This window comes from Babylonia areolata, chromosome 28 (genome assembly GCF_041734735.1).
Source record: "Babylonia areolata isolate BAREFJ2019XMU chromosome 28, ASM4173473v1, whole genome shotgun sequence".
Lineage (NCBI taxonomy): Eukaryota > Metazoa > Mollusca > Gastropoda > Neogastropoda > Buccinidae > Babylonia > Babylonia areolata.
In genome coordinates, this window is record NC_134903.1 from 27,801,372 (window position 1) to 27,816,369 (window position 14,998).

Here is a 14,998-nt window from a genome sequence, read left to right on the forward strand (position 1 = left end):
GTATTGATACAGATTTTTTCCTTATTGAACTTAATTTCTTCATGTTTACACTTGAATGTTTTGACTGATTTGAATCATATGATTTTAATTTATTTTTCTTCATGTTCACACTTGAATGTTTTGACTGATTTGAATCATATGATTTTAAGTTATTTTTCTTCATGTTCACACTTGAATGTTTTTGACTAATATGAATCATATGATGTTGCTTTATCTTTTTTTTCTTTTAATGTTAAAAAAAGAAAGAAGATAGAACATACACTTCAGCAATTCAGGCAATAAATATATATATATACACCTACATACAGAAATGATATGACGTGCAGTTACCATCCACTGCCAACTGGGCGAGACAGCAGCAGACGCCCCAGTCAGTGCAGTCACGGTCGTTGGCAGAAATACAGCACGAAGAGGAGCTGAGACAGCTGCAACAAGAGAGAGAGGTGAGTGAGGGGGAGAGAGAGTGAGTGAGGGAGAGGTGAGTGAGGGGGAGAGAGAGTGAGTGAGGGAGAGGTGAGTGAGGGAGAGAGGTGAGTGAGGGGGAGAGAGAGAGGTGAGTGAGGGGGAGAGAGAGGTGAGTGAGGGAGAGGTGAGTGAGGGGGAGAGAGAGTGAGTGAGGGAGAGGTGAGGGAGAGAGGTGAGTGAAGGAGAGGTGAGTGAGGGGGAGAGAGAGAGGTGAGGGGGAGAGAGAGTGAGGGGGAGGTGAGTGAGGGGGAGGTGAGCGAGGGGGAGGGAGAGAGTGAGGGGGAGGGGGAGGTGAGCGAGGGGGAGGTGAGTGAGGGGGAGAGAGAGGTGAGTGAGGGGGAGGTGAGTGAGGGGGGGAGAGAGAGTGAGGGGGAGAGAGTGAGTGAGGGGGAGGGGGAGAGTGAGGGGGAGAGAGTGAGTGAGGGGGAGGGGGAGAGAGAGTGAGGGGGAGAGAGGTGAGGGGGAGAGAGGTGAGTGAGGGGGAGAGAGTGAGTGAGGGGGAGAGAGAGTGAGGGGGAGGGGGAGGTGAGTGAGGGGGAGGTGAGTGAGGGGGAGGGGGAGAGAGAGGTGAGGGGGAGAGAGGTGAGGGGGAGAGGGAGAGAGAGGGGTAGGGGGAGAGTGAGGGGGAGGGGGAGGTGAGTGAGGGGGAGGTGAGTGAGGGGGAGGGGGAGAGAGAGTGAGGGGGAGGGGGAGGTGAGTGAGGGGGAGAGAGAGAGAGGTGAGTGAGGGGGAGGTGAGTGAGGGGGAGAGAGAGAGGTGAGTGAGGAAGAGAGAGGGGAGAGAGTGAGGGAGAGAGGTGAGTGAGGGAGAGAGAGGTGAGTGAGGGAGAGAGAGGGGAGAGAGGGAGGTGTGTGAGGGGGAGAGGTGAGTGAGGGGGAGAGAGGGAGGTGAGGGGGAGAGAGGGAGGTGAGTGAGGGGGAGAGAGCGTGAGTGAGGGGGAGAGAGGGGAGGTGAGGGGGAGAGAGGGAGGTGAGTGAGGGGGAGAGAGGGGAGAGAGAGAGGTGAGTGAGGGGGAGAGAGGGAGGTGAGTGAGGGGGAGAGAGGGAGGTGAGGGAGGGGGAGAGAGAGAGGTGAGTGAGGGGGGAGAGAGGTGAGTGAGGGAGAGAGGGAGGTGAGTGAGGGAGAGAGGTGAGTGAGAGAGAGAGGTGAGTGAGGGGGAGAGAGGTGAGTGAGGGGGAGAGAGGTGAGTGAGGGAGAGAGGTGAGTGAGGGGGGAGAGAGAGGTGAGTGAGGGGGAGAGAGAGAGAGGTGAGTGAGAGAGAGAGGTGAGTGAGGGAGAGAGAGAGAGGTGAGGGGGAGAGAGAGAGGTGAGGGGGAGAGAGGGGAGAGAGAGAGGTGAGTGAGGGGGAGAGAGAGAGAGGTGAGTGAGGGGGAGAGAGAGGGAGGTGAGTGAGGGGGAGAGAGAGGTGAGTGAGGGGGAGAGAGAGAGAGGTGAGTGAGGGAGAGAGGTGAGTGAGGGAGAGAGAGAGAGGTGAGTGAGGGGGAGAGAGAGGTGAGTGAGGGAGAGAGAGAGAGGTGAGTGAGGGAGAGAGAGAGAGGTGAGTGAGGGGGAGGGGGAGAGGTGAGTGAGGGGGAGAGGTGAGTGAGGGAGAGAGGTGAGTGAGGGGGAGAGAGAGAGGTGAGTGAGGGAGAGAGGTGAGTGAGGGGGAGAGAGAGAGGTGAGTGAGGGAGAGAGGTGAGTGAGGGGGGAGAGAGAGAGGTGAGTGAGGGGGAGAGGTGAGTGAGGGGGAGAGAGAGAGGTGAGTGAGGGAGAGAGGTGAGTGAGGGGGAGAGAGAGAGGTGAGTGAGGGAGAGAGGTGAGTGAGGGAGAGAGGTGAGTGAGGGGGAGAGAGAGAGGTGAGTGAGGGGGAGAGGTGAGTGAGGGGGAGAGAGGGAGGTGAGTGAGGGGGGAGAGAGAGGTGAGGGAGAGAGGTGAGTGAGGGGGGAGAGAGAGAGGTGAGTGAGAGGTGAGTGAGGGAGAGAGGTGAGTGAGGGGGAGAGGGGAGAGAGGGAGGTGAGTGAGGGGGAGAGGTGAGTGAGGGGGAGAGAGAGAGGTGAGTGAGGGAGGGAGAGAGGTGAGTGAGGGGGAGAGAGAGAGGTGAGTGAGGGGGGGAGAGAGAGAGGTGAGTGAGGGAGAGAGGTGAGTGAGGGGGAGAGAGAGAGGTGAGTGAGGGGGAGAGAGAGTAAGGGGGAGAGAGAGTGAGGGGGAGAGAGAGAGGTGAGTGAGGGGGAGAGAGAGGTGAGTGAGGGAGAGAGGTGAGGGAGGGGGAGAGAGAGAGGTGAGTGAGGGGAGAGAGAGAGGTGAGTGAGGCGGAGAGAGAGTGAGGGGGAGAGAGAGGTGAGAGAGGGAGAGAGAGAGGTGAGTGAGGGGGAGAGAGAGAGAGGTGAGTGAGGGAGAGAGGTGAGTGAGGGGGAGAGAGAGGTGAGTGAGGGAGAGAAAGAGGTGAGTGAGGGAGAGAGGTGAGTGAGGGGGAGGGAGAGAGGTGAGTGAGGGAGAGAGGTGAGTGAGGGGGAGAGAGAGAGAGGGGAGAGAGAGAGAGAGAGGTGAGTGAGAGAGTGAGGTGAGTGAGGGGGAGAGAGAGAGGTGAGTGAGGGAGAGAGGTGAGTGAGGGAGAGAGAGGTGAGTGAGGAAGAGAGAGAGAGGTGAGTGACAGAGAGAGGTGAGTGAGGGGGAGAGAGGTGAGTGAGGGAAAGAGAGAGAGGTGAGTGAGGGGGAAAGAGAGAGAGGTGAGTGAGGGAGAGAGGTGAGTGAGAGAGAGATAAACTCTCTGTTGGCAGGGTTCTGTTGTTCTCTCCTGTTTCACCGTGTCTCTTTGTGTTGTTGGTTACCCGCTGTTACTGTGTGTTTGTGGGGGCATGCACACATGCATAGACTTTGTCACACACACACACACACACACACACACACACACACACACACACACACTTCAAATCTATGTGTTCAGCATCTTTCATATGTCTTAGTTATTCTGTCTAAAACGTTTTGGTACTACATTTCATTTTGATCTCCCAGTCATTGTGTTTCAAATCTCAGTGAATTTCATCTTCATGGGCATAGTGTGCATAACAGACATGTCAGTTCCCATCAATCTGTTCAGACCTCATGCGTGGGCATATGGGTCATCCCCTATGAACGCTTATGTTGTAGATTGACATGTTGCAGAGACAACAACAAATTCAACGGCAACTGGAAGAACAGCAGTTACAACAACAGCAACCACAGAAAACATGGGCCAGCAACTTGTAAGTGTTTTTGTTGTTGTCTTTTTGTCGTTTTCTTCTTTCTGCTTTTACTGGTGGAGGCAAAGCACAGTTTGGTGTTATATACTGTACCATGTCAAACTGATGTAAACTAGGCCTATCGGTTTGCTCTGCTTGGCCAAATTTTGCGCGGCTAACAATGAAAAGATGAGCCGTCTTGCCCAGTCCGCTCTTAGCCAATCAAACGCCTCTAAAAGCTATAAGCCCTGAATCATTCCCTTGGCCAAGGCTCTCCACGCCATCTTGTCAGGTTTACGCTCTGTCTCGTCTTACACTTTTTTTGGCTATTAAGCGTATTCGTTTGGCCTTATTTTGCTGCATGCGGCTTGTGTTTATTGTATTCTTACATTCTGTGTGCTCGATTCGACTCGTCCCCCTTGATTCGTTTGTTTTTCTCTTCTAAGTCAATCCTGTCTTTCCTTTCTCTGTTGAGGATCGGATTTTCGCTGGGTGTCTAAGCGCAGGTACCATGCCTTGTATGCCATCCCACGAAGACAGGAATCATGAGGCTGGGATTGAGACTCGCCAAGAGACTCCCAGGCCCGGAGCTCATGATTCCTCCCGATACGGACCGCGGCGATGCGTCTTTAGACGCTGATCACAGAGGCGACTCTTGTACCAGTAAAACGGTCATGAAGGGGACCGGGGGAAAAGGGGTGTGAGCATCACCTCACGAGGTGTCCCAGTGTGAGGCAGGGAGAAGGGGGAGTGGCAAGTCCTCTCTTGGCGGTGGGGACTCGCGGCTAGGCGCGAACTCCCAAGGGGAGGCCGCGCCCGGTCGTTACCCGGGTCCCCACTCGGAGACGGCCCTCAGGGGCCCCATGGCTGTTCCCCCTCCTCCCTTCTCTGTCAACCCCCACCTCCTTTTTTTGGGGGGGGGCGGGGGGGGGGGGGATTTTGGTTCCGGGTGGGGACCTCTACTTTGCCCACCCCGGTCCAAGCCACCCCAGTCTCCCCACAGGAGGGGATTTGAGGCGCGTGGGGGAGGCCCGCGCGTCAGGCAGTTCCGGGCAGTCAGCCCGCTCGTCTTCGGGCGGGTCTGACACCCAAGTCGGACCTGACCTTCCTCCGACTTGGCGAGGTTTTTCCCTTCATGGAGGTCAAGGCGCCAGTGACCCTTGGGGTTGGGGTCACAGGATGGTTGGTGCCCACGGGTGGTTACCCCCATTCTACCCGTACTGGGGCGCACCTATGGTGCACGCTGGGTTGCCGGGAGTACCAAGGGCCAACCCCTTGTCCGCTCCCCACCGGACCCAACCCAGCACATCTCACAGGGTGACACACACAGCCCCAACAAGTGGGATTGACTTCTTGTCAGTCAGGTGGAGCTCCTCGACCAATATTGCCACTCAGTCCACAAATCGGTCCTCTGTCAACCCACAGGTGACCTCCACGGTCACAATGGCCTCCTTGTCAGGACCGACGGCTGCTGAGGGGCCCCCGCTCAGTCCGGGGGAGCCTGCAGTTCCCACCTCCCCAGCCCTCGGTCCTACAGGGAGATGAGTGGGTGTTTGTCCCCTCACAGCACTCGTGGGTCCCTCTTGCATCCAGGGATGCCCTCTCTGAGAAGGTGTGGCACCCACCATCCCAAGCATGGTTGGACCTACGGTCCACACGCTCCCCACCCGCTTCAGGTGTCAAGGACATAACAGCGGCAGCCATGGTCCCTGCTCAGGATCGTCCCAGCTCATCCCGCTGGGCTGACCACAGCTCACAGGACGCCCCAGTGGGTACATCCACTTGGGATGGCACCCAGCAGGGGATGGACTGCGAACAAGAGTGGGAGCCCCTGTCTTCAGATGAGGACGAACAAGCGGATGAGCACTCTTCGCCCCCATCCCAGGGGGACAGATTCAGCCGACGCCTCCCTAGGGACCAGCCTGAACCAAACTCGGACTTTGCCGAGCTTGAACTGACCCTCCACAATAGGGTCACGCATGCCGAATCAGTCCCTCAGGCTACTTTGTTACCCTTGACCCTCCTTAGGCCATGTGACTCTAACTCCAGAATCACAAGGCGACTCAGAGTGCCAGAAATGGCTCAGGAATGGCTTAATAAGCCAGCCTGCACTGTCAGGGGTGCTGCTTCCATCCCTCCTGCAGGCAGGGAGTGCCTCTCTGCCCTGGGCGTTTTTTCCCCGGGCAAGTTCCTTAAAGACTCCTCCAAGGGAGGAGTGTGGTCCTGGTACACACAGGACCACCCTGCCTACAGAGAAGAAGAGCCCTCTGCGCAGGACAGGATGTTGGCCTCACAGCGCACCACCTTCCCCACTTCAGCTACTCTATCTTTTAAAACGTTAGCAGAGTGGGACAGATTGGCCCGCTGCTGCCTCCTCGAGGTTTCCACGGCTTATACCTTCTTCGATGTGTTCCTCCACAGGGCCAATGAGCTGTGGGAACAGTGTCTGGTTAATCGGGACACGGGGTCTCCTTCCTCTGTCCCGCCGGGCCTCTTCATCGACCAGAGGTTAAACACTTTTGGCAGTAGGGTAACATCTGGTCTCACGGCAGCTGCAGACACAGCTACCAGCCTTCACTTCAATACTGTGCTAGCGCGGCGTGATGCTGTTCTCCGCCTCTCTAACATTCCTGTAGAGGAGAGGGCTGCCCTGTGGTCCATCCCAGCACAGCAGCACTCCCTCTTCAGCCAGTATGCGCCGCATTTTGTCAGCCACAGGGCAGAGGCAAACAGGGAGGTGGCCTCATATTTAGCCCACACCTCCCAGGGGCGCCAGGGTTCTATGCCATTGAAGAGACCGGCCACCAGGGCCCCTCCATATGCCACGCCACCTAAATCAAAGCGGCGTGCGCAGAATCGGCGGCAGAAGAATAAACCACCTCATGTCTGTTCAAGCTGATCGGCCATGCCCAAGGCCAGAAGGCAGCACCCCCAATGACTGGGCCCCGATTCAGCACTGCCAGTTGTTCACCCCTCCAAGTAGGAAACTTGTCCCGGCATGCACATCAGTGGCGTGCTCTGGGACTCGACGACTGGATTGTATCATTGCTAGAGTTGGGGTACATGCTGCCTTGGGTGGAAACCGTCAGCCCTGGTCATACAGAAATCCCTGAGGTAGAAGTTGATGAAGGGATTCTCAGACCGCCAGAAGGCTGCCTTCAAGATATGCTGCAGTGGCACTGAGTGGTGGAAAGCAGCCGAAGTAGCTATGGCCCGCACTTCGTGTGTTCTGGGATTAAGACAGCTGATATCCCAGTGTGCATGAGAGTAGGCTCTATGAAAGACTTGGGAAACCCAGCGGGAAATGGTGCCTGCAGCGATGTCCTTTTAATTCTCATTGAGGGAGATGAGAAGACGCCTCTGAGAAGAACGCCCATAGTGAGACCTATCCCAATAGTATTTGAGACACCGAACAGGGCAGAGATCCTATCTTCATCATCTTGGGCAAGAATATCAGACAAAGGTCTGACCCTCAGAGAGGGGGAAGGGACCTCGGGGTCTTGGTTCTTAGCCAGAAACTCTGGAAGGAAACGAAGAGTGATGGAACTTTGTCGTGGCTAACACTGCCGTCTCGGTTACAAGGGCTCCCCATACGAACCAGTAGGCATTGCCCTCCTCCATTTGCTTTAAATTCTGCATCAGTTTGACATGGTACAGTATATGACACCAAAAGGAGGAGTTTGTATTATACTCCATGTTTGGTGATACATATACTTACCATGTCAAACTCGAATGCCCACCCGTCCGTCCCCGCGTCTCCACCGTGGTTCTCATGGGACATTTTTTTTGATGGCCATGGAATGGTTCATCACTTATAGCTTTTAGAGGCGTTTGATTGGCTAAGAGCAGACCGGGCAAGACGGCTCGTCTTTTCACTATTAGCTGCGCAAAATTTGGCCAAGCAGAGCAAACCGATAGGCCTAGTTTGCATCAGTTTGACATGGTACAGTATATGTATCACCAAACATGGAGTATAATACAATCTCCTCCTATCACCAAACATGGAGTATAATACAAACTCCTCCTATCACCAAACATGGAGTATAATACAAACTCCTTTTGCTGGCAGAGCGTTGGTAGTTGGGTTTACAATGGATTCCAGATCCATGCTTTGGAAGAATTATGAATGCTAGAATTTGAATAAGGCTGTTTTTTTGTTATGTTTTTTTTTTATGGGATCTGGACTTGTAGGTTGGAGAGGCCAGCTGGAACAGTTACATAATTATTATTAAACTTTGTGAAAAAGTTCAGCTTTTGTGGGAAGGGGGTTGCAATTTTTCTTGCCTGAACTGGAATTTGAAACAAAGAGGAAAAAAAGAGAGAAAATAAAAACAACAACTCTAAACAAACCCAGTTTCAGTCACTGCTGAATAATCTGGATAGATATATGTATCACGTCAGCTGTCATCAGAAATGTATCCCGTCAGCTGTAATCAGATATGTATCACGTCAGCTGTGATCAGAAATGGAAAGAAAGAAAGAAAAAAAGCCCCACCCCCCCTCCCAAAAAAATAAAAAAGTTGAGCATTGATGATGATAAGCGCTTTACAAACATGGAGTAATTTGCACAACAGGCTGACTACCTGGGTAGAGCCGACTGACAGCTGCCACTGGGTGCTTTTCATTGGTTTCCTGTGTCATTCAGTCACATTTAAGGCACACACACACACACACGCATGCACGCACGCACGCACGCACGCACGCACGCACGCACACACACACACACACACACACACATGCACACACATGCACACACACACACAGTCAGAAAGACGTAATATTTTATGTGTATGACCGTTAAGTTTATTTACCCCGCCATTTAGACAGCCATACTCTGTTTTCGGGGATGTGCATGCTGGGTTTGTTCTTGTTTCCATTTCCCACCGAATGCTGACTTGGATTACAGGATCTTTATCGTGCATATTTGACCTGCGTGCGTGTACACATGAGGGGGTTGTAGTGAGAGAGCAGTCCTGCAGGTAGGTGTGTCATCTCCTACACGTCATGTCTGCACTTTTCAGGGCGGCTCAGCAGCCACCCCGGGTCAAAACGCTGGCAGAAATCCAGGAGGAGCAGGAGAGGCAACTCAAGCAGGAGAAACAGAAAGCGCAGCAGCAACAGCAGTATCAGGCAAAGGTAGGGAGTTATAATGTTGTCGCTTTTGTTGGTCGACAATGTGTGTCAATGAAAAAACACACAAATCTTTCCCTATGTGGACATTGCTTGGTCGTTTGGCATTTACACACTTAATTAGAGTTTGACATAAGCTTACAGTTGGGCCAACAACAGTTATTTATAAAACTTGTATTAATTTTAGACACTGTTGAGTAGCCTGGTTTTAATCATGTACATCTTTGTTTTGATTATCATATGATATTTACTTCTGTTCTCTTACTGTAGTATAAGCATCACATTGTTGATTTGTGATTAGTGTGTGAGTTTAATTAACATTAACTTTGTATTGGAGAATTTCATTGTTTTATGTATTTGTGTAGAATGAATGAAAATATGTGATCACTACATGTGTATGACTGGAATCATTGTGTGTGAAAGTATATGATATTTACATGTGTATGACTGTGATCATTGTCTGTGAAAGTATGTGATCATTACATGTGTATGACTGTGATCATTGTGTGTGAAAGTATGTGATCATTACATGTATATGACTGTGATCATTGTGTGTGAAAGTATGTGATCATTACATGTGTATGACTGGAATCATTGTGTGTGAAAGTATGTGGTCATTACATGTGTATGACTGTGATCATTGTATGTGAAAGTATGTGATCATTACATGTGTATGACTGTGCTCATTGTACGAAAGGTTCACATCAGCCCAGCATTTCAGCATTTAATGTCTTTTATGTATTCATATTGAGTGACTGATTCACGTGTATAGTTTGCACAGCATACACCATGCATGCATTTCTCTTATTGAGATGGTAAAGTATTCTGTAGCATTTTATGACTTACATATTCATGTTTCGTGACTGTGATTCAGGTGTATTGTTAGCGTAGCATACACCATACATGAATTTCTCTTACTGAGATATTAAAACAAAGTATTCTCTAGCATTTCAGCAATTTATCTATTCATGTTGAGTGACTGTGATGCTCGTGTATTGTGTGCGTAGCATACACCACTACACCACACATGAATTTTTGTTTATTAGTGTGTCTTTTCTTGGAGAAATACTTCCTATGGTGTTGTGGTGTATGGTGTTGTGCAGTCAGTGAACCTTTCTCAGGCGGCAGTGGATGAAGTATTCTGTGTGGTGTTGTGCAGTCAATGAACCTTTCTCAGGCGGCAGTGGATGAAGTATTCTGTATGGTGTTGTGCAGTCAATGAGCCTTTCTCAGGCGGCAGTGGATGAAGTATTCTGTGTGTTGTGCAGTCAATGAGCCTTTCTCAGGCGGCAGTGGATGAAGTATTCTGTGTGTTGTGCAGTCAGTGAACCTTTCTCAGGCAGCAGTGAAGTATTCTGCATGGTGTTGTGCAGTCAATGAGCCTTTCTCAGGTGGCAGTGGATGAAGTATTCTGTGTGTTGTGCAGTCAGTGAACCTTTCTCAGGCGGCAGTGGATGAAGTATTCTGTGTGTTGTGCAGTCAGTGAACCTTTCTCAGGCGGCAGTGGATGAAGTATTCTGTGTGTTGTGCAGTCAGTGAACCTTTCTCAGGCGGCAGTGGATGAAGTATTCTGTGTGGTGTTGTGCAGTCAATGAACCTTTCTCAGGCGGCAGTGGATGAAGTATTCTGTGTGGTGTTGTGCAGTCAATGAACCTTTCTCAGGCGGCAGTGGATGAAGTATTCTGTGTGTTGTGCAGTCAGTGAACCTTTCTCAGGCGGCAGTGAAGTATTCTGTGTGTTGTGCAGTCAGTGAACCTTTCTCAGGCGGCAGTGGATGAAGTATTCTGTGTGTTGTGCAGTCAGTGAACCTTTCTCAGGCGGCAGTGGATGAAGTATTCTGTGTGGTGTGCAGTCAATGAACCTTTCTCAGGCGGCAGTGGATGAAGTATTATTCTGTGTGGTGTTGTGCAGTCAATGAACCTTTCTCAGGCGGCAGTGGATGAAGTATTCTGTGTGTTGTGCAGTCAATGAACCTTTCTCAGGCGGCAGTGGATGAAGTATTCTGTGTGGTGTTGTGCAGTCAGTGAACCTTTCTCAGGCGGCAGTGGATGAAGTATTATTCTGTATGGTGTTGTGCAGTCAATGAACCTTTCTCAGGCGGCAGTGGATGAAGTATTCTGTGTGTTGTGCAGTCAATGAGCCTTTCTCAGGCGGCAGTGGATGAAGTATTCTGTGTGGTGTTGTGCAGTCAATGAGCCTTTCTCAGGCGGCAGTGAAGTATTCTGTGTGTTGTGCAGTCAATGAGCCTTTCTCAGGCGGCAGTGGATGAAGTATTCTGTGTGTTGTGCAGTCAATGAACCTTTCTCAGGCGGCAGTGAAGTATTCTGTATGGTGTTGTGCAGTCAATGAGCCTTTCTCAGGTGGCAGTGGATGAAGTATTCTGTGTGTTGTGCAGTCAATGAACCTTTCTCAGGCGGCAGTGAAGTATTCTGTGTGGTGTTGTGCAGTCAATGAACCTTTCTCAGGCGGCAGTGGATGAAGTATTCTGTGTGTTGTGCAGTCAGTGAACCTTTCTCAGGCGGCAGTGAAGTATTCTGTGTGGTGTTGTGCAGTCAGTGAACCTTTCTCAGGCGGCAGTGGATGAAGTATTCTGTGTGGTGTTGTGCAGTCAGTGAACCTTTCTCAGGCGGCAGTGGATGAAGTATTCTGTGTGTTGTGCAGTCAGTGAACCTTTCTCAGGCGGCAGTGGATGAAGTATTCTGTGTGGTGTTGTGCAGTCAATGAACCTTTCTCAGGCGGCAGTGGATGAAGTATTCTGTGTGTTGTGCAGTCAGTGAACCTTTCTCAGGCGGCAGTGAAGTATTCTGTGTGTTGTGCAGTCAGTGAACCTTTCTCAGGCGGCAGTGGATGAAGTATTCTGTGTGTTGTGCAGTCAATGAGCCTTTCTCAGGCGGCAGTGGATGAAGTATTCTGTGTGTTGTGCAGTCAATGAACCTTTCTCAGGCGGCAGTGGATGAAGTATTCTGTGTGTTGTGCAGTCAATGAACCTTTCTCAGGCGGCAGTGGTTGAAGTATTCTGTGTGTTGTGCAGTCAATGAACCTTTCTCAGGCGGCAGTGGATGAAGTATTCTGTGTGGTGTTGTGCAGTCAGTGAACCTTTCTCAGGCGGCAGTGGATGAAGTATTCTGTGTGGTGTGCAGTCAATGAGCCTTTCTCAGGCGGCAGTGGATGAAGTATTCTGTGTGTTGTGCAGTCAGTGAACCTTTCTCAGGCGGCAGTGGATGAAGTATTCTGTGTGGTGTTGTGCAGTCAGTGAACCTTTCTCAGGCGGCAGTGGATGAAGTATTATTCTGTATGGTGTTGTGCAGTCAATGAGCCTTTCTCAGGCGGCAGTGGATGAAGTATTCTGTGTGGTGTTGTGCAGTCAGTGAACCTTTCTCAGGCGGCAGTGGATGAAGTATTCTGTGTGTTGTGCAGTCAGTGAACCTTTCTCAGGCGGCAGTGAAGTATTCTGTGTGTTGTGCAGTCAGTGAACCTTTCTCAGGCGGCAGTGGATGAAGTATTCTGTGTGGTGTTGTGCAGTCAATGAGCCTTTCTCAGGCGGCAGTGGATGAAGTATTCTGTGTGGTGTTGTGCAGTCAATGAGCCTTTCTCAGGCGGCAGTGGATGAAGTATTCTGTGTGGTGTGCAGTCAATGAGCCTTTCTCAGGCGGCAGTGTGGGGGTCAGGCCCAGGGCTCACCGCCACACAGCCGTCATTGTCATCATCGTCGTCGTCATCAGCACCGTGGAGTGCGCCCAACTCCATCTGGGGGGCCCCCACCCCAGCCTCCTCCCTGTGGGGCAACGGCACCTCCGCCCCCTCCTCCATCAAGTCCCCGGGCAAAAAGGCTGCCAGAGAAAAGTGAGTGATGATGGTGTGTGTGTTCTTTTGTGTGTTCGTGTGTGTGTGTGTGTGTTGTGTTCTTGTGTGCTTTGTATCTGACAGACACAAGTTAACTCACTCAGTACGGCCAGTCCTCTCTTCTCCTCTACACAGACCCCTCGGATGTCCAGTGGGTGTCTGAATGACCCAACGTTTAGCTTCCGTCGTCAGAATTGTGGTATTCTTTGTCAACATTCACCTCTTCAGTATAAGAGCCTTCCGCTTGCAGTATTTTGATGATGGTAATTGGGGTGAAACACTGTTAACGTCGTCTCTTTCGCCATTCGTATGGAGAGAGTTAATGATGTGAGGGATACAGTACAGAACGGATTAACAAGCATGCAGTGTGTATGTTTGTGGTGTATGTGTATGGTGTATGGGTGTGTGTGTGTGTGGTGTGTGTGTTTGTGGTGTGTGCTGTTGTTTGTATGTCCTGTGGTGAAAATGGTCTGTTTTGGCTTGTTAAGTTTATGATCTCGTCACTGTTATTTTATTACTTATTTATTATTATTCTTGTTGTTATTGATCATCAGTAGGGTGGATTTTATAGGGTGGTAGAATTGTGGCTTGGAAATTGTGAATAACTGTTGACAATTATAAACAGAGTTCCATGGTTGGATACAAGGAAAATAATCCCTCTTGCACCTTGTCAGGCATTTCCTTAGATGCATTGCGAGTGTGTGTGTGTCTGAACGTGTGAAATAGAATAGGGGGTAGATAGAGACACAATTTGCATGATAATTATCGCCAGACTTTGGTCTGGAAAACCATTTTTATCATTAAAAATTGATAAAGAATTTAGATACATATATATATAACTCTACATTTTGTGTATGCCAGAGATTCTGTTTGGGAACTGCTTTTGGGCATTTTCTGTAGTTTTGGTTAATTAGTAAATAAATAAACAGCAGTTTGCATCATGTAAGTACTATGTATTATTATTGCTATTGTTATTATTGATATTATTTCTGTAGGGAGTTTGTGCCTTACTAACTCTTCATTATTATTCATATGATGATGACCATCATGTCTAAAGTTTCCTTCGTGTTCACACTGTGTTGTGCCTTTCTCTCTCCCAGCAGCAGCAGTAATAGCCAGATCTCGTCCGAGTTCCCCTCACTCCACAGCCAGAAGTCCAACAAATCCAAACAGTCCGCTGCCAAAACAACTGCTTCCACCAACTCTGCACAGCCTTCCAAGTCCAAGAAGGAGGAGGTGTGTGTGTGTGTGTGTGTGTGTGTGTGTGTGTGTGTGTGTGTCTGTCTGTCTGTCTTGAGTGTGTGTGTTTGTGTCTTGAGTGTGTGTGTGTGCTTGTGTGTGTCTTCAGTGTGTTTGTCTGAGTGTGTGTGTGTGCATGTGCTTGTGTGTGTCTTGAGTGTGTGTGGGAGAGTGGGGGGGGGGAGTGTGTGTGTGTGCCTTGAGTGTGTGTGGGAGAGTGGGGGGAGGGGGGGAGTGTGTGTGTGTGCCTTGAGTGTGTGTGGGAGAGTGCAGGCATGAGATTTTTCCAACTGTAGTCGAATTTCCGACCGAAATTTGGCTCCAGAGGCCATTTTTGAGATTCGCGTAAATCCATTGAGAAAATCGGAGGGGTGGGGGGGGGGTGAGTTTTTTTCCCGACCCACGAAGGTTGCACGAACGTTGTCCGACCGATCGACAAGGCAGACCCACAGCGTCTGCTAAAATACCCCATGTTTGGAAAAGCGAACCAATTGAGGATAAGTGTTCCGTTGCTCCTCTGTCATCATTCAGCTTATCCGTATTCGGTCGGAATTACAAAACTCGCTCGCGGGCTTCACAACTTGCAAAGATGCCCGAGTTCGTCGATCGTCTTCAGTCATTGACAACATGAGAAAAATCACAAAGGATTAGAGGATTTTTGCAGCAGAGATGGATAAAGGAGTGAATTAAGTGGAAGTGGGTCTGGCAAGATGAGATTTTGAAAACAGAAGTGAAGAGTAACAAAATAACTTTACAGGTAGGCCAGGTGCCATTGGTGTCAGATTGTATGGGTGCAACTCTTCAGTCTAGGCACGGAAATCTGTTTTCACATTTGCATTAAAAACAGATTGTCCGTTTTCTAGAAGAAAAAAGAAAGAAAGAAAAAGCCAATGGGCCGTTCTATATCGTTTACCAATGATCTGCTAAAAATGAAAACGGAATGCTCTTTCGAAAGCGTCATTTGTTGACCCCTTGACAGGCGATCCAGTGACTTGTCAGAGCACCAAAATCGAAGTCCGAAAGTTTCTTAATGCACTGTGAAAAGCACGCACGCGCGCACATGCACACACATGCTGTCGATCACACACACACACACATGCGGCACAGACATTTGAGCGCGCGCA

At 50.2% G+C, this 14,998-nt stretch overlaps 1 protein-coding gene across 6 annotated transcripts in view; it reads left to right on the forward strand.

Moving 5' to 3' along the window:
• The window catches only part of LOC143301883 (uncharacterized), an 87,607-nt gene that overhangs the window by 59,242 nt on the left and 13,367 nt on the right, over positions 1-14,998 (forward strand). For 4 of the 6 annotated variants that reach the window (XM_076616306.1, XM_076616307.1, XM_076616308.1 and 1 more), the window contains exons 22-26: positions 327-443; positions 3,592-3,686; positions 8,684-8,798; positions 12,424-12,635; positions 13,736-13,871. In XM_076616306.1, coding sequence (XP_076472421.1) covers positions 327-443; positions 3,592-3,686; positions 8,684-8,798; positions 12,424-12,635; positions 13,736-13,871 — 675 coding nt within the window. The remainder of the gene's footprint in view (positions 1-326; positions 444-3,591; positions 3,687-8,683; positions 8,799-12,423; positions 12,636-13,735; positions 13,872-14,998) is intronic. The other 2 variants (XM_076616309.1, XM_076616310.1) reach the window with 2 other exon arrangements.